The following is a 21,499-nucleotide window of genomic DNA, read 5'->3' as shown; positions in this document are numbered from 1 at the left end:
TTGGCAGTGGCCACTTTTCCGTCTTCGTACCCTCTGATCCTTGCTCCCACCCTCCCCTCACTCCTCTCACCTTCCTGTTCCGTCTAGGCTCTTCTTAACCAAAGTCTTGTCTCAGCGTTCTCCCCTGTTAGAGGGTTTCAGCACCAGGCCACACAGAGCTTGTTACCTTCAACAGAATCACACAACTTTTAATTAGAGGATGATTTCCTGAGCTGAGACCTTGTCATTTCACATTAGAACACTCTGTCGAGTTTCTGTTGTTCGATGCCCCCTGTCAGCTTGCAAACTTCTCCATTGGACAGCTTTTGAATAATGGGCATGGACATTGAGCCAGAGTCCAGCCCAAAGCCAGAGGCAAGATTTTTCAGAAGCAAATCTGCAGGTGGTGGGGTTCTGCTTGCTGAGTCCCATCACACAGGAGCTCCCGCCAGTCAGCAGCCAAGCTGGCCCTCGCCGTCCATGGGGGTGCAGTGCTGAAGGCTCCCTGTCCCTGGATGTGGGGAGGCCTGTTGTGGAAGCCTCTGCCTCTGTTCTGCTTGAGTACAACCCCTGCAGAGCACAGGGAGTTTAAAACACAGCCAGAGTATTTTCAAGGTGAAGGTGACACTATCAGATTGGTTGGTCGGTTGATGTCATTCACTTGTGCAAGCATATAACAGACGTTCAGAATCTGGCGCGCGCGCGTGTGTGTGTGTGTGTGTGTGGCGCTTTGGTGGGCTGCTTTTCTCCAGCATGTGTGGAAACCACAAGCAGCGTTGTGGGAGAGTCAGTTCTGCAGGACCTGTGGAGAGGGTGCCTGGCTGGCCCAGTCTGTAGAGCCTGTGACTCTTGATCTCAGGATCATGAGTTTGAGCCCCGCATTGGGCATCAAGATTACTTAATTTAAATTAAAAAAAAAAAAAAGGTACATGTGGATAAAAGGTTTTTCCCCCTTGTTTCTTTGAGGTGCCCTGAAAGTACATTGCTTTTGTTTGTAGGTCACACTCACTGCCTGCAAGGGCTGATACTCTAGATCTGGAATAAGCCACAGCTGTAGGGCAGACTGTCTTGTGCTCTCCTTGCCAGAGTCCAGACAGACCCCCAGCAGTCTGGGCACGGACTTCAGCTCTGCCTGCAGGAGGCCGTGAACTGTGGACATGCTTCAGAGCTTTCTGGCCCTCTTGCTCCCTGTACAAATCTGTCATTAGACGAGGAGATACTCATCTAATGAGCTCTGCTCAGTCTCACGTTTTCTGATAGTGTCCAGGGAGCTTTGCACTGGACTGTGCAGCGGGCAGAGGCTGCTCGGGGTTCACGAGGTAGGACGGCTGCATCAGAGGTGGCACTGCTGGTTGGCTGATGAGCACCAGGAAAACACGGTGTGCCTCATGGCTCAGAATGACTTTCTCCACATTGTTAACCTGGACATAGGTCACAGGAAATAGGGTGGAGGAGGGCGAACAGATGATTAACACGGAACTGGCCGCGATGCAGAGTGCATATCACAGTGTTCCATACACAGGTAGCTTCTGTCCAGAGAGAGGACTGCCATGTGTGGTGCTGCTTAAGAGTTTAACCCTTGAGATTTGACTCACGCTGAAGGGCCCCCACCTACTCACTCAGGAAGTATTTATTGAGATCTTTAGAAACCTCTGTATCATGACACGTCATCCCCTTATCTCCTAGGTTTGCCTAAAGCAGGGTGCACCTTTTTACTTGGAGGGATTGTGCTTAAGTTAATCTCAGCAAAACCCCTCTGAGGGCAGGCATCGGAAAGGGCTGGTAGGGGCTAGAAGCAGCAGTGCTGTGAATGGACTCCCCGCACCCACCCCCCTCCCCGAGCATGATCAGGGCTGCATTTCCATCCAGCTCTGCAGTGGCTGCCTGCCCTGGTCGGGCCAGCAGGACCCTGCCTGGCTTGGAGTCTGTCGTCCTATGTGTGAATCGGAGCCAGCACTCTGCCTGCGTCTGCGTACCAGCCCCCTACCCACTCCCACCCCCGAACAAGCCGGGGCCTGGCAGACAGCCAGAGATAGGGACGAACTCTTGGCTTAATTCTGTCTGATCTACAACCACCCGTGTGTGAAAAGAGGGAGGTAGTCAGTACCTCTGAAGATGGGAAGAAAGAGCAGGTGAGAGGTGGGAAGACAGGACAGAGTTTGGGAGAAGGTAAGCATTCCTGTGTGTCCATTTGGTTGCTTTCAGTTATTGGGATTTGAGGGGTAAATAGCAATTCTTCCCTAAGTCCTGAAGTACTGAGGGGGAGAAAAGAAAGGAAATGCATGAAGAGTGATGATACCTGTCCTGGCCCACGTCTGCAGGAAGCAGACAGCTCAGGTGGGAAGACACAACGATTGGACAGACCCGCCCTGCCAAAGCGCAGGGGCGCTGATCTCCACAGCCTCCCACAGTGGGGTGGGCTCTTGGCCTCCAAGAGGACCACACCGTCCCCAGAGTGGATGCCGGCATGTGCTGTTTGCCAGTTGGGTGGCTCCCAAGAGGCCGAGAAGTAGCAGACTCTGTGTGCCCAGTTCCACTGCACTGCTGTGGAGAGGAATGAGGAGAGGCAGAGTATGCTGTGGGCAGGACTGCCAAGGCGGGGGAGAGCAGAAGTGAGGGGGAAGTGTGCCCCAGTGATGAAGCCAACGCATACTGGCTGAAGTTCCCAAGGCAATATGCTTACACCTTGGGGACAGCCTAAGGTAGATCAGGATTCAGGCTTGACGAGATCCAGAAGCTCAGATGGCGTCTATGGGGGTGGCTGCCCTGGTTTGGCTTCACATCCTCCTCAGAAGGTTCTTTCCTTGTACCCTCACCAGGATTCCAGGCTTCTAGGACCCTTAGATCTTAACTACCAAGATTAAGACAATATCTTTTCTGACCTCTCCATGAAAAATCTTTGTATTACGTCAGAAAGGACTATGAAGGGTGCCTGGGTGGCTCAGTGGATTGGGCCTCTGCCTTCGGCTCGGGTCGTTGTCTCAGGGTCCTGGGATCGAGCCCCGCATTGGGCTCTCTGCTCAGCGGTGAGCCTGCTTCCCGCTCTCTCTGCCTGCCTGCTTGTGATCTCTCTCTCTCTCTGTCAAATGAATGAATAAAATCTTTTTAAAAAAAGAAAGGACCGGGGCGCCTGGGTGGCTCAGTGGGTTAAGCCGCTGCCTTCGGCTCAGGTCATGATCTCAGGGTCCTGGGATCGAGTCCCACATCGGGCTCTCTGCTCAGCAGGGAGCCTGCTTCCCCCTCTCTCTCTGCCTGCCTCTCTGCCTACTTGTGATCTCTGTCTGTCAAATAAATAAATAAAATCTTTAAAAAAAAAAAAAAAAAAGAAAGGACCATGAATCCTTATCTGAATTAGTCACTCTGGATTGAGGGATCAGAAACAGCATCAGCTCTCTATCACTTGGACCAAACAGGATTAGAGGGAAAAAATCTGAAGGGTTGGGTCTCCAAAGAGGTGTTACACATGTCCACCAAGTTTTAAAAATTAACAGTCATTAAGTTGCATAATTGGAATATGGGTATCTTTGTCCTAAATACTGGTCCCATTTTTCTGGGCAGGTATTACTTTCTAAGTTGGGAGTGAGGATATAAAAATAATTTTCATAAGTCTGTTTTAACCTTGTCCCCAAAAAGATATACAGCGCTAATAAAAAACATGTAAGATAAAGAGATAAATAAGCAAATGAGGCAAGGGAATTTAGACATTGAGAAGCAAGAGCCATGGAGGAGTTCTTGATTTTTGCCGAAATAGGACAGCTAGATACAAGAAATAACTTTCCATTGATTTGGGAGAGAAAAGGATCTGTGACTCTGAGGAGCCAGGGGAGGAGGGAATTCTGAGGATTCCTGGCTTTCAAGGTGGGGGCCACAGTCCATCCCAATATGTGATCGCCTTCCAAAGACACTCACCAAGCCTCCAGTCTGAACCCATCACCTCTACTGGGGGAGCAGCTCTCACCACCGACAGACAGGGGCCTTCGTTCTCTGTGCAATCCCCTCTCTCTTTCTCTCCCTCCCCTCCACTGGCTTACAGTGACCACCCCCCCCCCCAAGGCTTGCCTTCAACCCCAAATTACAAAATTTCTTCCAGGAAAGCCAATGCCCGCGATACCCTTGAGGTATCTTTATTGCTGAGACTTTCCCAGGATGGGATTAGCCCCACACAGAAACATTTGGATTTTATTTTTTGCCCATTTGCATCTTCCCTGCGCACCAGAGTCCCATGCAACCAGGGCTACAAGTGAGGTGACCATTTTTGATCAAACTGGGACACACTCACAGGAGGCCTGATGAAGCGAGCCCTTTCCCCGAAGCCTGGTAACTGCTCCCACATTTGAGAAAACAAACCCAGCTTTCCAGGGTTGGGTGGTTGGCTTTCTCTGCCCTTTGAGCCAGCCACATCGTGTTTAGACAGTCTGGCCCTTTAGGGGTCCTTCTGCCTCCCACAGCCAAGATAAACTCCAGATTTCGGGAAGTCCAGCAAGACACCACAAGTGGGGGTAGATGGCGTGTTCGGTTTGGGTATGTGGGTTTGGTTTTTGTTTTTGTTTTAATTAACTCTGGGTTACCTCCCTCTAAACAGACAGCTACAGACAGTTCTTCTAATTCCTCCCAGAAGAGGGAACAACCTACTCGGACAATCTCTTCTCCCACATCCTGTGAGCACAGGAGGATTTATACCCTGGGCCACCTCCACGACTCATACCCCACGGACCACTGTCACCTTGAACAGGTGAGCAACCCTCTGGTTCCTCCGAGAGCACGGGGTGGGCAGCTGCTGATTCTGGGACAGCCCCCTTCCCCTTCCATGTGACCCAAAGCTCATGGCCAGGCACCCTCTGTTCTCCATATTGACGGTGGTGGTGGCAGCTCATGCCCACTTAGCTTTCTATGTGCGAGACCCCGTGCTAAACTTTTCCTCTGCTTAAGCTTGTCAAATCCTCACAAATGACCCCACGAGGCACGTCCTCGGCATCCCCAGTTTATAGAGGAGAAGGCTTAGGAGAGTCCTTGATAGAACAGGTTACAGATGCAAGCGTGTGTTTACCCAGCATGCTACGCTGCCCCCCGAGTTCCTCTGTGCAAAGGGCTTCCTGGCTTGGTGTGAAAGCCCAGAGCCAGGATCAGGACTAAAGAATGCTGTCTGCTTGGCTCGGGCACCCTGGCATCGCAGGCTGCAGGCCCAGGCTTGCTTGGGGAGATGTAGCTGGAATCTAGAATTCAGTAACTCAACAAATATTTACCAGGCGGCTGTTCTGCGGAGCAGGTTCCCAAACTGTGGGACATGGACTGGTGCCCGTAGAGGGTGATGCGGCCACCAGTCTGTTCTGAAAAGGAAAAAAGGAACACAGGGCAGTGAAGGGTTTTGGTTTTGTTTTGTTTTCAACATAAAGCTAGATTGGTAGAAACCCCCCCCCCAGAAAATCTTACTGTGTGCTTCTTAATATTTTGGCATTAAAACACTCTTTTTAAAAATCACTTTATGGTACCTGTAGTTGGGAATTGACCTTTTGACTCCTTACTTTGCAAAGTAATTAGCAAAGCCTGTTCTGCTCCCAGGATTTGTTTTGATCTATATAAGATTATGGTTTTCTAAAGTCTGTGGAACTCTGTCAAGAATCTAATAGGATGGGCGCCTGGGTGGCTCAGTGGGTTAAAGCCTCTGCCTTCCGCTCAGGTCATGATCCCAGGGTCCCGGGGTCGAGCCCCACATCGGGCTCTCTGCTCAGCGGGGAGCCTGCTTCCTCCTCTCTCTCTGCCTGCCTCTCTGCCTACTTGTGATCTCTGTCAAATAAATAAATAAAATCTTTTAAAAAAAGAATCTAATAGGAATTTGGCAATATGTGAGACATGGTCCCTGCCCTCAAGGAGCGCACAGTCTGGTGAGAGGAATGGACAGATTTAGTTAGCAGGTGATAAATCCTGTGACAGTATTAGATTGATGATGACCGAGACAGGTGTGAGCCACACCTGTGTGATAGAGAATCTGAGGCTTAGATACATGCTAGTAAATTCCAAAGTCCGAATTTTACTCTAGTGGGTTCCCTTAGAGCCGTGTTCCTCACCCCTTAAGAAGACTTCATCCACAGAGGCGGTCAAGTGGATTGATAACTACGGATTCAGTGCCTCCCTGGCCATGGACAGGACCTCCCTGACGCCAGAGCAGGACTTGCTGCAGAGAGGACTTTGTAGCCCCTGGGAGAATTAGAGGCAGGGAGGGGTGAGGCTCTGGGTCTGGCCTGCCCCTCACCACCTGTGAGACCCTGGCCGCATGCAGACTCCAGGCAGTGAGCCTCCGGATCTGTACTCCTGTAGCTTCCCAGCCAGATTACAAGAGACCCCCATACCCTAGCTCCTTGTATCCATTTTTGCTTTTCTGAACATGACCCACAGTGCAAAATGCATTTCATGTTGTGACCCAGTAGGCAGCTCTCACAGACACAGAGGCCACCCTTGTAACAGGCAGTGTGCTCCTGTCCCTCCCTGTTCCCTTGGAAGAAAAGCTGATCTTGCAAAAGAGAATGCGCTGTACAGACACAGGTGAAACTAGTCTAAGCTGTTAGAAATCAGGAGGGCTGTCACCGTCACCTTAGGGAGAGGGGCTCAGGGAAGCCTCTCACATTCTTCTTCTCCCTCTTGGTGTGTTCAGCTTCCAAAAATTCAAACTCCCTTTTTACGGGTTCCCTCGTGTATGGTAGTACCTTGGCAAAAGGAAAAAAATTTCCGACCCAGGAGTGGATGGCGAGTCACAACTTACAGGACCTTCGACCTAGGAGATGTTCACTCATTCCAGGGTGGGTCCGATCTTTGTGTCAAGAAATGCCTTCGTCAAGGCCAGAAGTACACAGTGGAGGATTTGGGGGGTTGTTTTTGCCGCTGCTATAAAACAGTCTCCTTTCTCCCGGGGCAGCCGATGCCGAGGCCCTACCGCCAGGTGAGCTTCCCAGACGACGACGAGGAGATCGTGCGCATCAACCCGAGGGAGAAGATCTGGCTGACGGGCTACGAGGACTACCGGCACGCGCCCGTGAGGGGCAAGTCCCCGGACACGTCAGAGGACGCCGACTCGTACGTGCGCTTTGCCAAGGGCGAGGTCCCCAAGCACGACTACAATTACCCGTACGTGGACTCCTCGGACTTCGGGCTCGGCGAGGACCCCAAAGGGCGCGGGGGCGGCGTGATCAAGACCCAGCCGTCCCGGGGCAAGTCCCGGCGGCGGAAGGAGGACGGCGAGCGCTCCCGGTGCGAGTACTGCAGGGACATGTTCAACCACGAGGAGAACCGGAGGGGCCACTGTCAGGACGCGCCCGACTCCGTGAGAACTTGCATCCGCCGCGTGAGCTGTATGTGGTGTGCGGACAGCATGCTCTATCACTGTATGTCGGACCCCGAGGGAGACTATACAGACCCCTGCTCGTGCGATACTAGCGACGAGAAGTTTTGCCTCCGGTGGATGGCTCTTATTGCCTTGTCTTTCCTGGCCCCCTGTATGTGCTGTTACCTGCCCCTTCGGGCCTGCTACCACTGCGGAGTGATGTGCAGGTGCTGCGGTGGGAAGCACAAAGCGGCCGTGTGACTCAGTTTCCCCCCTTCCCCTACTCCTCCCCCTCCTCCTCTTCCTCCTCCTCCCACAGCCACAAGGAAACTTGTGTCCGACATACTCTCACCTTCCCTGCTCCCTGGTACCTTGAGGCGCTATTCCAGCCCAGGGAGCCTGCCTAGTGGACTCTGCACTTCCCCCCCTCCCCCGCCCCCCCAACCCCCACTCTGCATCAGACACACACGCACGCACACAGTGTTGGAAGGAAAGGAACCTCCGCACAACACTCGTGTATTATTAACGATCTGTAATCAATCTGTCTTATACATGCGTTGATTTCATGTCTTTCCTACCCACCTCTTCCAGTGCAAAGGCGCCTGTAGTCGGACTGCTGCTTTGGGGTGGGGTTTGTAGTTGGTTTTTCTAGCCGCTCCTTTCTCTTGGTTCAGCTCGCCGGTTGCTAAGGAGTATTGGGTTCCTGCAGATAGGTAACGTCAGAACGATGAAACCCCACCAGAAGTATTTTAACCTGCAGTTGGATTATGTATAGGAGGTAAGCTAATTAACAAACGTCTCCCACAAAACAAGATCGCTTTAACTTTTTGGAAAGCCAAATTTCCCAAGGAAGCTGCAGTTTCTATCTGGAGCGCATCCTCATTCTCTGCCCTCCCCCAGAAATCTGTCAATCATTTACTGATGCAAAACATTCATCCATGAAATGACTGAGAATTGAGCCTTAACTTGAGATTAACTTGTGTGAATCAGGAAAATTCCTTAAACCACATTGCATCCTCATGGACCACGCCTAGAAAAGGGGGATTTCAGGTACTCTGAGAGCCTCCCTGGTAACCCCTTAAATAGAACTTTCTTAAAATTGTGTCCCCACCACTTCTAAAAATTTAGCAATATTAGAAGACAACACTAAGAAATTGTGCTCATTGTTTTGCAAATGAAATAGTTGAGTCATACACATACACACACCCGTGTTCTCCAAAGACTTCCAGTTGAGAAACACCGAGGTTGTGGAAAATAAAATTAAAGGAGCTTCCTCCCATATCCCCTATTTTGGGGGAGGGGTGCATTTTAAATGTCCTAAATCTGAAGAGTGGTGGGTTGCATTTTGTTCATGGGTTTCTGTTTTTGTTTTTGTTCTAAACTGAAAATCACATCACCAAATTCTTCGTTTATACTTGGGGGGGATTAAAAAAAAAACCAAGGCCATATGTAAAAACCCTTCCAATGCCTAAGTGTCTTTCTCCTACATCTCCAATCCCAGACTTACCAGTTCGGGTGCACAGATGGTTAGGTCAGCAGTCTGGGTCTACCTGTCGCCTTGCCATGTAGGAGGCTTCTAATTAGCTGGAAAAAAGTATTTTTCTAATATATTGCAAGGAGTAGCCAAATCTCAATGCACAAAGAAGAAAAGCAAAGAGTGGTACCTAGCATAGTACAATCAGAACGTCACGGAGACCGTAGGGGACAGGCTTGTCAAGGCTGGCTCTTCTTCCCTCCATGATCTTCCTGTGCTAATTGCCAGCTGAGGGCATGGCCTGCTCTCTGTATCTCCACTACCCCCCCCCCATCCCTTCTCTTTTGCACACAGGACAGCTAGTCTTCAAGGAAAGGGACTTTTTTCCAGTCTGCCAATCGTATTGGGAAAGTGCTAGCCATGCTTACCTTCTTGGAATGTTTTCAGCTCATCCGAGCACCCATCACATTTCTTTAGTCAGATCATCGGTGTAAATACTCCGTGTGCTTATGAGTTAGTTGGTAGATGTTTTCATTTGTTGGGAGTGACTGGTTTGGGCCTTCTGGCTTGGAAAGGAGCAGAGAGCTGTCAGTCTGGTGATGGAAGAAAAGAGAACTGGTTCCCAGCCTGGAGAACATGTAGAAATCTCCAGCCAGCCTCCAGACCCTGTCAAGAGACCAGCGCCCCCTCCCCAAGACCCCCCTCCTGAGGCATTTCCTCAGGGCCTTTCTCAAGGTCTCTCCTCTCTACAAAGCACAACACTAATGTAGGTTTGTTAGACCTCAGTTCAAGTGCCCCTATTTATTTCACTAGGAACACACATCCTGGCACATTCTGTTTGTAATCCCTGTTTAGTTGTTACTGACCCCTTGTCCTTTTCCACCCTTTGAAGAGTTATGCTGGTGAATCTTACTCTGCCTATACGTTTTGGTCTGTGAAGGCAGCGAGTGGTTAAGGGCACAAGGACAGCCATGGGGACATTGATGTAAATACGTCTCTCTCTCTAATTGCCACACTGCAGCTGAACAGTGTGTAGTATTTTCCCAGTCAGCTTTGCCATACTGACGTCAATCATTTGAGAGAAATTATTCAGATTTTATTTTTGTATCTGTGGTAACAAAACATTAACCAAAAGATTTGTTTGGAAGCTTCCTCTAACCACCCCCCACCCCCAAGCTATTTGCTCACATTAACAAATTAAAGTGCCTGAAGCATAATTCATTCTTTACCTGTATACTAAAAACCCTGTTGTATTGATTTTTTTATAATAAGCCTTTTTACCTCTGTGTAAAAAATATATATACAAGTGTATGATGTACATTTTAGTTCTTAACTTTTTTTTATGGTTTCTAATATGTATGACCAATGTAGTCATTGCTTTAAAATGTACCATGTAAATATAAACACATCCTAAAGATCATTGACTTGGGGGTATTTGTCTGACAGGAGATTTGCGGGGGCAGTTGAGCCTCAGCACATGCTAGAGTTCTCGCAGAGGATGGGAAGGGGTTTCCTTTGGAGCAGGACACGTGGACACTAGTCTGTTTTTGTGAGGCCCTTCCCGGCTGTGGTTATGTCATATTCCCAAGGGGAGACTGCAGCTCCTTGGGCTTGGATGCTTCAAGCGAAAGGAATGCTGCATGTCACAGCCCCGGGAACACCCCCTCGTCCTAGGCCTGGCTTCCCCCACGCGTGCTCCTCAGAGGGAACAGCTGTACTTCCTCCGAGTTGTTTTCCACCAATTCCTGTTGAACTTCGGGTAGGTGGGTTTGTGTGGCATTTGGGAGATAGTTTCTCACAGAAAACAACTATTAACACTGCAAGACCCTTGGTCTCCTCAGAGTGGTTCTCTTTCAGTGACATTTGGCCCACTTTCCCTTCCAAATGGGCTCTTTGGATGCTCAAAAGTTACAGTGGCAATTCCCAGGAGGAAGGTGTGGGGTCTTGTAAGGGTCACAGAGGAAAGCTTCAGCTCCTCTCCAGAGAATGGAGCAGGGGCCTTAAAAAGACATGGAGAGGGGCCCTCTTAGTTTTAACTCTTACAAGCCACTGGCAAAGGTGAAAAACAACAGACGATGCTGGAAGTTGGAAAGCCTGAGGAGAGAAGCCATAAAGATTAGTAACTAAGAGATGACCAGAGAACATGAAAGCTATTCAGAGTAGGGGGCCATAACAATTATAGTGGGGTGGAGAGCCAACATGGGAGAAGTGAAGACATCCAATGGAAAACATGTTTTCAAGAAATTTGATGAGCCCTGGTCCTTTTCCTGGACTTGCTGTCATACCTCTGCTCACCTCCCTTTTGGGGCTTGAGAAGGGGTCACTGATTAAGAGCCTTGCTCTGTCTTCCTTGTTCTCTTGGGCCCATCAAGCTGCCTCAGGATTAGCTGGTCATCTGGTGCCCTATGTGCTCAGCCAGGAGCAGGGCGTGCTGCACACATCATCTCCTTTAAACCTCCATTGAAAAGAGGGTTCATTTCCACTCAGGTGAGAAAGCAGGAAAATAAAGTCCATTAATTCACAATTCCATGTCTCTGCCATTACTAGCCTATTAACCCTTGGGCAAGTGACGTCACCCCTTGGAGCTTTGTTTTTTTGTTGTTGTTGTTGTTTTTTTTTTCAGGTAAAGGAAATACACATCGCGAAGGTCAAAGGCTCTGCTGTAGTTACAGTGCAGAACACAGGAGGTGCTTCGAAATGCTAGCCCTGTCCTCAGTTCCTCCTCTATTCTGGAAACCAGAAACTGGAGAGGACAACCACTTGAAGCACAGGAAGCTGAAGAGCTTGCAGCTATTTTGTGAGTATTCAGACCTACTACGTTGAGATTTCTTTTTCTTAACCTCTCTGCAGTTCTAAATTCACTTTTGATTCCTTGCCTGCCCAAGGGCTAGTCTTCGAAGTGTACTAGGCTGGCCAGATTCCTCTGGGGCCAACCCGTGCAGCTTGCCAGAAAGTTCTGGGCCTCTGAGTGGTTCTGCCAAGAAAACTAGATCTGGCTCAGCGTATTTGACCAGGATGGGAACACGTGGTCTTGCAGAGTGCTACTACCTTAAACCTTCCAGCTCTTTGGTGGCCTTGATCCCTGCAAGTCAGCGTGCTCCTCTCCGGGGCCTCAGCTTCTCAGATGTAGGCCTAACCCTGTATCTCCAACAGTGGGCACCACCCTACCCCCTGGAAAAGCAGGACATCTCAGGGGAAAAACTGTTGAAAGAATCCTGTTTTACAGGGACTTCTCAGGTGGTTTGTTCTTCTAATGTGGCTTTTGAGCAGGCAACCCCTCCTTGTGAATGACGGGCCAGAGCTAGTAGAAGCACGCCAGCTGCTTGCAGGCATTCTTACGGTAGGTGCCTCGGGCTTTCTGATTTGTGGAGTGAGATGCTTAGAAATGCCCCCACTTTGCCTAGGGCTGAGCCAGATGTGTACAATGAAGGGAGATGGCCCTGGTGACATAGGGCGTGACCAGACCCTGGTTGTCACCTAGCAAATCAGGGCCCACCAATCTTCTCAGCTAGTGGTCTCCTCAGGGCAAGCTGGCCACCTAAAGGGCAGTGTTGGGTGGGGTGAGAGTAGGGCGGGGACAGAGCGAGTATCAGGAAGTACACTCTCTATTTACTGATGAGTAATAAAACCGTTTTAGGATAGTCATGCCTCATCCTCTTCTCCCAGCTCTTCTGTCTCTTCTCTCATTTTCCAAAATGAAAACTTGAAGAGGGGTGCTCTGATTATAGAAGTAATATACACAGTCATTATAAAAATGTCATATACAACAAAAATATAAAAATGGGAATCTCCTTGTATTAGGTTGCCAGGGCTCCCATAACAAAGTATAGCCTGGATGTCTTAAACAATAGAAAGGTGTTGTCTCAGTTACAGAGGCTAGAAGTCCAAACACAAGATGTAAGGGAAAAAATCTGTTCCAGGCTTTTTACATGGGCTGACAAATGGCCATCTTCTCCCTACGTCTGAAGTTGCCTATCATCTTTCCTCTGTACGTGTCTGTGTCCAAATTTCCCCTTTTTATAAGGATATCAGCTATACTGGATTAAAGGCCCACCCTAATGACCTAATTTTCCAATTTAATTACCTCTATAAAGACTGTTATCCAAATAAGATCTAATTCTGAGGTACCACAGGCTAGAACTCTGTTATTCATTGGGGGGTGGGGGCACCCATAACACTTTCCTGTCCCACCAAACACGCAGTGCTTACTGTGTGCTTTTCTGGACTTTTCTATGCATTTATACATAGATGTGTGTGAGTATACATTGTTTTTACTTAAAAATATGTCCTTGGACATTCTTTCAATTGGAAATCTTTGTCCATTTATGTATTGATATGTATGTGTTCGTTGCCATTTTGTTTCTTCATTTATGTGCTTTCCTGCTTTCTTCCTTTGTGATTTGTTGATTTTCTATAATGTTATACTTCTATTCCTTTCTCTTTTTTGTATCTACTGTATTTTGCTTTGTAGTTACCAGGAAGCTTACATACGACAACTTAAAAGAACAGTCAATTTTAAGTTGGTAACAAGTTTGAATTCACTCTGAAACTCTACGTTTTTATTCCCCCCCACTATACTTTGTTTTTAATACCACATTTAACATCTTTTTATCTTGTGTAGCCTTTAATTATTATAGTTATTTTTAATACTTTTGCTTTATCCTTTTTACTAGCTTTATAAAGTGATTAATCCACCAGCTTTACAATAGTATTCTAAATTTTACTATATATTTACCTTTACCAATGAGAGTCATACTTTCATATGTTTTCCTATCACTAATTAGCACCCTTTCCTTTCAGCTTAAAGACATCCCTTTAGGGACACCTGGCTCATTTGGAAGAACTTGTGACTCATGGATTTGAGCCCCACACTGGGTGTGGGGAGATTACTAAAAAACATCTAAAAAAAAGGTATCCCTTTAACATTTAACATTTCTGGTAAGGCCTGTTGAGTGGTGATGAACTCCTTTAGCTTTTGCTTATCTGGAAATCTCTTTATTTCTCCTTTGGTTCTGAATAACAACCTTGCTGGGTAGAGAATTCTTGGTTGAAAGATTTTTTCTTCTAGTACTTTGAATGCATCATGCCAATCCCTTCTGGCTAGCAAATTTCTGTTGAAAAATCTGCTCATATTTTTATGAGAGTTCCCTTGTATGTAACAAGTTGTTTTCCTCTTGCTGCTTTAAAGATGTCTTGTCTTTAATTTTTGACATTTTAATTATAATGTTTCTCTACAGACCCATCTATGGCTGCCTGTAAGAGAATCACTTCAGATGTAAGGACACAAAGATGGAAAGTGAAAGGATGGAAAAATACATTCTATGCTAAGGAAACCAGAGGAGGGCTGTATAACTATACTTACGTCAGACAAAACAGACTTGAAATAGACTACAATAAGAGACAAAGAAGCACAAGTAGGCAGAGAGGCAGGCAGAGAGAGAGGGGGAAACAGGTTCCCTGCTGAGTAGAGAGCCTGATGCGGGGCTCGATCCCTGCAGATCCCTTGATCCCTGAGATCATGACCTGAGGCTCTCTCTGTCAAATAGGCTTAACCCACTGAGCTACACAGGCACCCCTAGTGTGAGGCTTTAATAGCCCACTTTCATCAGTGGATAATTCACCCAGGCGGAAAATCAATATGGAAACAGTAGCCTTAAATGACACATTATGCCAAATGCACCTAACAGATACATATATAGAACATTCCATCCAAAACAACAGAATACACATTATTCTCAAGTGCACAGAACATATCTCTAGGATAATCATGTTAGGATAATCATTAAGCCCAAAATAGGGCTTAATAAATTTCAGAACAGTGAAATTTAGCACAATCATATTTTCTAATCAGTGGCATGAAACTGGAAATCAATGACAAGAAAACTGGAAAATTCACAAAGATGTGGAGATTTAAAAACGTGCTATGAAACAACCAGAGTCAAAGAAAAAAAAAAAGAAATTAAAAAATACCTTGAGAGAAATGAAAATGGAAACACAACATGCCAAAGCTACTAAGACTGAATCAGGAAGAAAGAGAAAACATGAATAGATTGATTACTAGCAAAGAGACTGAATCAGTAATCACAAACCCACCAACAAACAAAAGTCCAGGACCAGAGACAGCCTCACTGGTGACTTCTACCAAAATTTAAAGAATACATACCAATCCTTCTCAAACTCTTCCAAAGAACAGAAGAGAAGGGAACACCTCCGAACTCATTTTATGAGCTTGATACAAAAATCCAACAAGGACAGCACAAGAAAAGAAAATTATAGGACAGTATCCTTGGTGAATACAGATGCAAAAATTTTCAACAAAATATAACAAACTAAATTCAGCAAAACATTAGCTCATTAACCGTGATAAAAAGTAGAATTTATTCCAGGTATGTAAGGGTGGTTCAGTATCCAGAAATCAATCAACAGGACATACCACATTAGCAACATGAAGGATAAAAATCATATGATCATCTCAATAGATGCAGAAAGAGCATTTGACAAAATTCAACATCCATTTACAAAATGAAAAGCAATCTACTGAATGGGAGAAAATACGAATCATATCTGATAAAAATCATATCTGACCCTGATAACGGGTCCTTTTAGTTCCTTCTTTAGCAAGTTCCATTGAGGCCAAATCCTTTTCTTTAAGAGAAGGAAGAAAGAGATTGGGGCAGGGGAAGGAGGTAGAGAGAAGGACTCTTAAGCAGGTTCCATGCCCAACATGGAGCCTGACTCGGGGCTCAGTCCCATGACCCCAAGATCCTGACCTGAGCTGAAATCAAGAGTTGGGTGCTAACTTGAGCCAGCCAGGCGCCCCAAGGCCATATCTTCTTGCATCTTCCCAAAGACACAGGGTAGCAGTTGTCTAAGATTAGCATCTGTTTCTTATAGAACATAATGTTCAGAGAGAGGCGCTGCCCTGAGTCTTGAGGGCGGGTCTCCTCTCCTTCAGATTCTCTTCTCTTTCCATTGCCTTGTTGGTATTCACATGGAGAGCCCTCTCTCTGGGCTCAGCCCTGGCCATCAGACACGGTAAATGCAGCATCCTTAGCCTTCCCCTTAGGTGCTGGCAGCTCCCTCTGTGAATCACAGTCTGCTTAGCTCAGGTGTCCGTGTCTGCTAAGCATTCCCTGGGATATTTCTGAACCAGCCGACGTTGTTTCTTCCGCTCTGCTCTTGGGCTCTCTGATGAGGCTGGGAAATCCAGGGTAGCTTGCAGACCTCTGAGCCGCCCCTCCCAGCCCCCTTCCCTTCTCTCCCCACCGAGGACACTTCTTCTAGCAAGTCAACATCGGAAGATGAAGATGCATGCCTTTAGCCATTCTTCTTTCACCATGTTGCATGCTGGAATTTACAGTCATTGTTGCTTTGGAGAAAGGCAGAGGAGGGGGAGGAAACTAGGCTGTGTCTTCCTGCCTGCCCAGGTGGAAGATCATCACTGACAAAGGGACTGAGTGAAACAAAACTATTTCTTCCCCTTCCGGGGCCTGGCTGCCCCATTCTGGTTCAGAGTGGCCAACACAAACGGTGTGAAATCCAAGACTGTTCTTCTGAACGCATCCCAGTGGACAGTGTGGTTAGTGAGAATTCTGCCTGGATTTTGGCTCACGGCCCCAGTGTGGTCAGAAGGCTGTTGCCCGATTTCACGTTTGTGTGGCATTTCTGGGAGTCCTGGGGGATGCTGCAAGAGGGTATCAGGTGTGTCTGGTCTGCTTCTGCACTCACCTGGGGGCCTTTGGCATTCACATCTGTGGCCTGATGCAAAAACCATCCCACGTTTCTCCTTTTTTTGTCAAGCCTGGGTAATAACTACCTCTGTCTCATGCTTGCCATGCTCCATTAGTAACTATGGTTGCCTTTTGAGTGTCTTCCAAAAAAGCCTTCCCCAGCCAAGGGAGAGAAAATGGATCATGTCTGCCCAGCTCTGAAAGCTGACATTGTAGGCCATCACAAAACCATCCTGTGCCGTGAGCAGCGAAGGAGAAAGGGCAAGAAAAAGAAACACACGGGACCCCAGGCTGCGGTCCTGTTCTGAGTCTACCTTCTGGGGCCAGGAAGTTGTGGTAGGGCTCCTGCGTGCTGCTTTTGAATGAATGTCTTTGCCTCCTTGCTGGCTCGATGTGACAAGCAGAAGTTACTTTGAAGATGCCTCGCCCCGACAGAGCCCAGATATTTACATAGTGGCCTTTCATTCTGTGAACAGAGTGTGTGCCTCTGCAAATATTTTCAGCCTCCCTGCATGCCTGTGGGCCCCTAAGTGCCATTCACCAGCTTTTCAGCTTGTCTTGCAGGCAGCAAGCCTGGGAGGGAGGCCTGACTCAGAGCGCCAGGGGCCCGGCTGTCGGCCGCCGCCACCTCCTACTGCTGCAGACCCGGACGGGAAGGAAGCAGTGGGTTTTACAGCTGGTGTTTTAGGTTTAGAAAAAAAAGAGAGAGAGAGGAGAATTTTTTTTAAAACTACCTCGCACATGTAAAAGGACACTAAACGTCAGTACATATGCGGTATTTGGGCATGAGAGAAATTGCAGGTTTTGTATGATTCATCGTTCCTCTTGCTGACAGTGAAGGAGGTTTGTGCTCAGCCTCTGGTATTCGGGGAGCTTGTTCCGAATGCTCTGGTAAGAGCAGGAAGGCTCAGGTACGTTGCCCCTTCCTCAGAAGGATGGTCGTGTCTGGGTTATGTGAAGGCAAAATGCTTCCATCTCCTCTCCTAGGACTTTGCACAAAGATTCTCATTTTCCCATCAAAAACGGGGTCGGTGGCTTCATGGATGCAGGGGACCAGGGCATGGAGAGAGGAGGAAGCCATACTTCCTGAGTCTGACATGAGCCTAGAAATATGCAGTGACCAATCGAGATGGGAGGGTCCCACTCAGGGCTGCGTCCCAGCAGGTGCCTTGGGCTCCCTGGAGGTGGCGTGAGCCAGCAGTCCAGAACACGCAGTCTTTCTAGGATTAGGCTTTTGCAAGTTCCCAAAACATGGAGCGCTGCTTCTAGGCTGACACATACCTTGGCAGGGGTAATGGGGCTTCTGCCCGGAGCCGGGAGTCCCCGGGGTCAGGCTGACCTCCAGGCTGCAGCTGGGCCTGGAGGAGAGGCCGCACGTAGGTGGGGCTGCCTCTCGTGCCAGATGCATTCCCCGGGCAGCACCGGGGCCACAAGAAGCAGGCTGACCCAGGGACCAAGTGCACAGTTAGGGCAGACAGGGAGAGTTTGGTGGCCATCACCCAGACTGGCCTGCCCCAGGCTCCCCACGCCCCATCCACACGTTCCTTGTGGGGCGGGCATATTGCAAGTTCCACAGTCTCCGCATGAAAGAGCAGCACTGGACCTCTGAAACACAAAGCTTCGTTTTTCCAAAGCTGCATCAGACTCAAGTTTGGCAACACAGAGCACGGAGTCCAAAAATTATGACAATTCTATCAAGTTCTGTTTTGTGACTTGGGAGGAAGGTTCAAGAGTATTTCCCTTATAATAAATTTACTAAGGTTAAGCTCTACATTTGTTGTGTGGAGTTTTCTGCACATGTAATTGATTTTTCTTAATCATCTGATTGTCAAGTAAAAGTCCTCTGCAGATAAATGAGCAATCGAGTGACACCTAAAATCTAATATCAGTCCCCAAATCTGCTGTTCTTAACAATAGCCCCCATAGGCCTGTGGTCATTGCCCTGCTGAATGCAGCCCATGTTCCCCTGACCCCAGCAGTCCCAGAACTTGGCAGAGATGTGTACTTCCCAGGACTGTCCGTGTGACCTCCCCTCCGCCACCACTCACACTGCCCTTGCAGTTAGGTCTGGGCTCCTGCCTCGTTCCGGCTAGTGGGTTAGGAGTACAAGTGACGGACAGGGACATTCAAGAGTCAGCGTGTTCTTCGCCTATGTTCTACTTCTCTTCCTCTCCCCAGCACCGTACCCCACCCCCTGGGCTGTCATGGAGGCCACCCACTGTGGTGGTAAGCCACAAGAGGAAAGCACACTGGGACACTGAGTCATTCCAGGGAGAACAGCTGACACCAGGAGTGGCCCAAGTCAGGGAGTAAATGAGTAAGGACAAAATAAATCTTGGTATTAAGCCAGTATAATTTGAGGTTTATTTGTTACCACCAAAGGCGTCCTGACTGATACTGAGATAGCAGCAGCTTATATACAAAACATCAACCTCATGAGACAAAAAGTCAGCTTCACTCTAGTAAACGGAAGGCAAAAGGGTGACAAAAAGGCAGCCAGCACCCTCTCCCCCAGGCCCAGAAGTGGCTTCAGGAGCTCCTCAAGCCTTCACTGGAACTAGAGAAGAGGCAGAGCTCTGTTAATCAGAGTGTGTTGAGCCACTAGGGAGCGACGGAGGGAGTGGTGCAGACCACACAGAAGAGCGCGCTCCGGCCCCCTCCCACCATATTTACCGTGTTTCCTCGAGCAAGCCACTCCAGCTTGGGATTTCAGCCCGTGACTCCTTAAGTGAGCCAGGCCTGAAGGGGCTCCACCTGCCTGGGGTGGCAGGCCCAACCCATGAGCCTTACATTTCTTGGCTGCCCCAAGTGGAGTGTGATGAGATGGTGGCTGGAGAGAGGAACCTCTGCTCTCCACAGTCTTCTTTTCATTCAGAAACCTCCCTGGGGCCCTGGGGCGCTGCTGATGTCTGTCACTATCAAACCTAAGGTTTATATAGGGGATGACCCAAAGTCCAGAGCCTGATGGCTTCCTGGTTGCCATCCCCAGTACCCTGGAGATGACAGAAGTGTTGTCTCTGAGTCAGTGACCTGTTGAGTGACCCCAACTGTCCTTGCCTGTCATCTCGCTCTTGTGATCAAAAGCACAATGCTGGGGGCGCCTGGGTGGGTCAGTGGGTTAAAGCCTCTGCCTTCAACTCAGGTCATGATCCCAGGGTCCTGGGATGGAGCCCCGCATTGGGCTCTCTGCTCAGCGGGGAGCCTGCTTCCTCCTCTCTCAGCCTGCTTCTCTGCCTACTTGTGATCTCTCTGTCAAATAAATAAATAAAATCTTAAAAAAAAAAAAAAAAGCACAACATTGCTCACACACATTTGCAGAGCCATTTGCCTGAAGATGCTTGTTGCAACATTGTTACTGATGGCAAAAATTCAAGAAAGTCCAAAAAAACAAAACCAAAAAAACTCTAGAAAGTCCTAAATGTCCCTAAGGAGTGGACTGGTTAAGTTCCTATATATCTATACTGTGAACTACTCTGCAGCAATTTAAAAGCCAGGCAGTCCTTTATGTACGGACGTTAAAGCCAAGACACGTTAAATGAAGAAAACAGGTGCAGATAGTGTGGATAGCTCACAACCCTTTGTATATACATATGTAGACACACAAACAGGTACACATCTGTGTGTGTATTGTATGTAGCTGGAAGGCAGTACAAGAAGCCAGTAATGACTATACCTGGGGTGGGGTCTGATGGGACAGAATTAAATCACCATAAATTCTCCACTACCACCTGTTATCGTATTTTCCTTTGAGTTTTTTAATCAAAGAAGAAAAATAAAACACTGCTGTTAGAACGCCAATCCTAGATTTCAAGTCAAACTTTGCTATCTCACCGCTATGTGATTTCGGGCAAGCCTCAGTTTCTTTATCCACAAAATGGGTTAGCACTGGGGCCTCCCTCTTTGGACTATTAAGAGGATTAAATGAGATAATACATAAGAGTTTAGCACAGGGCCTGGCACCCATTAAGCATTCTTGGCATCCATTCATGGCACCCATTAAACTATTTTTGATAAAGCCCAAAGCTCACTGTCCATTTGACCACAGAGCTCAGATATTTGACACAATCATTAAGACCATTCCTTGAAGAGTGAGTGTCGGTATCAGTTTTAATATTTTATCACCTGGCAGCATCTTGTGGAACACACTCCAGAGCCTCTTCCTGTGCCCTGCCCAGCCTGCTATTAACAGTCCCCAAAGCCTTCTTAAAAAGTGTGCCTCTCCATATGGTTTCCCAAAACTCCTACTCAGTAGACAGGCCTGATATATAGCTGGTGAACATCCTTTTCTCCTTGAGCTTTTATGGAGGATGTGAGGGCAAAGGCTCCTCTTACCAAATGAGAGAGAAAAGACTCTTGAAGCCATTATGTGTCTGACACCAATTCAATTACCCGATCTGTGCCCTTTGCAGCTAAGCACTTCCTAAACTTCATTAGTGCCGCAGGACGGCTGCCGGCTGACGTCCAAGCCTTGACTGAGAGTCATACAGAGGAGAGGACAAACGCCATTGTGGAGGCTAGCTGCAGCACCCCTGCTTCCTGAGCTAGGGAGACCTGGAGCCTCAGGGGCTGAGTGGAGGGTGCAAGTGAGGTTGTGCGGCCCAGTGCTGACCTACCCCAGCCTGACTCCCATCACCCAGAGTTTCAAGTGATCTTCAAAACAAAACCTGGAGGGGCGCCTGGCTGGCTCAGTCAGGGGAGCGTGAGACTCTGGATCCCAGGGTTGGGACTCTGAGCCCCATGCTGGGTGTAGAGATTACTTAAAAAACCAAAACCAAAATACAAAACAAAACCAAGGGGAGCCTGGGTGGCTCAGTGGGTTAAAGCCTCTGCCTTCAGCTCAGGTCATGATCCCAGGGTCCTGGGTTCGAGCCCAGCATTGGGCTCTCTGCTCAGCAGGGAGCCTGCTTCCCCTTCTCTCTGCCTGCCTTTCTGCCTACTTGTGATCTCTCTCTCTGTTAAATAAATAAAATCTTTTTTTTTTAAAGATTTTATTTATTAATC

At 48.1% G+C, this 21,499-nt stretch overlaps 1 protein-coding gene across 4 annotated transcripts in view; it reads left to right on the top strand.

Moving 5' to 3' along the window:
- SPRED2 (sprouty related EVH1 domain containing 2) overlaps positions 1-10,188 on the top strand; it is a 113,417-nt gene extending 103,229 nt beyond the window's left edge. For all 4 annotated transcript variants that reach the window (XM_004742080.3, XM_013051105.2, XM_045077916.1 and 1 more), the window contains 2 exons: positions 4,562-4,711; positions 6,890-10,188. In XM_004742080.3, coding sequence (XP_004742137.1) covers positions 4,562-4,711; positions 6,890-7,555 — 816 coding nt within the window. In that variant the 3' untranslated portion in view covers positions 7,556-10,188. The remainder of the gene's footprint in view (positions 1-4,561; positions 4,712-6,889) is intronic.
- The last annotated feature ends 11,311 nt before the right edge of the window (positions 10,189-21,499 follow it).

This window comes from Mustela putorius, unplaced genomic scaffold, assembly GCF_011764305.1.
Source record: "Mustela putorius furo isolate JIRA1106 unplaced genomic scaffold, ASM1176430v1.1 tig00000224_pilon_pilon_pilon, whole genome shotgun sequence".
In the NCBI taxonomy this organism is placed as follows: Eukaryota; Metazoa; Chordata; class Mammalia; order Carnivora; family Mustelidae; genus Mustela; species Mustela putorius.
Note: the sequence above shows the minus strand (reverse complement) of the source record. Positions and strands in the feature narration are given on the sequence as shown.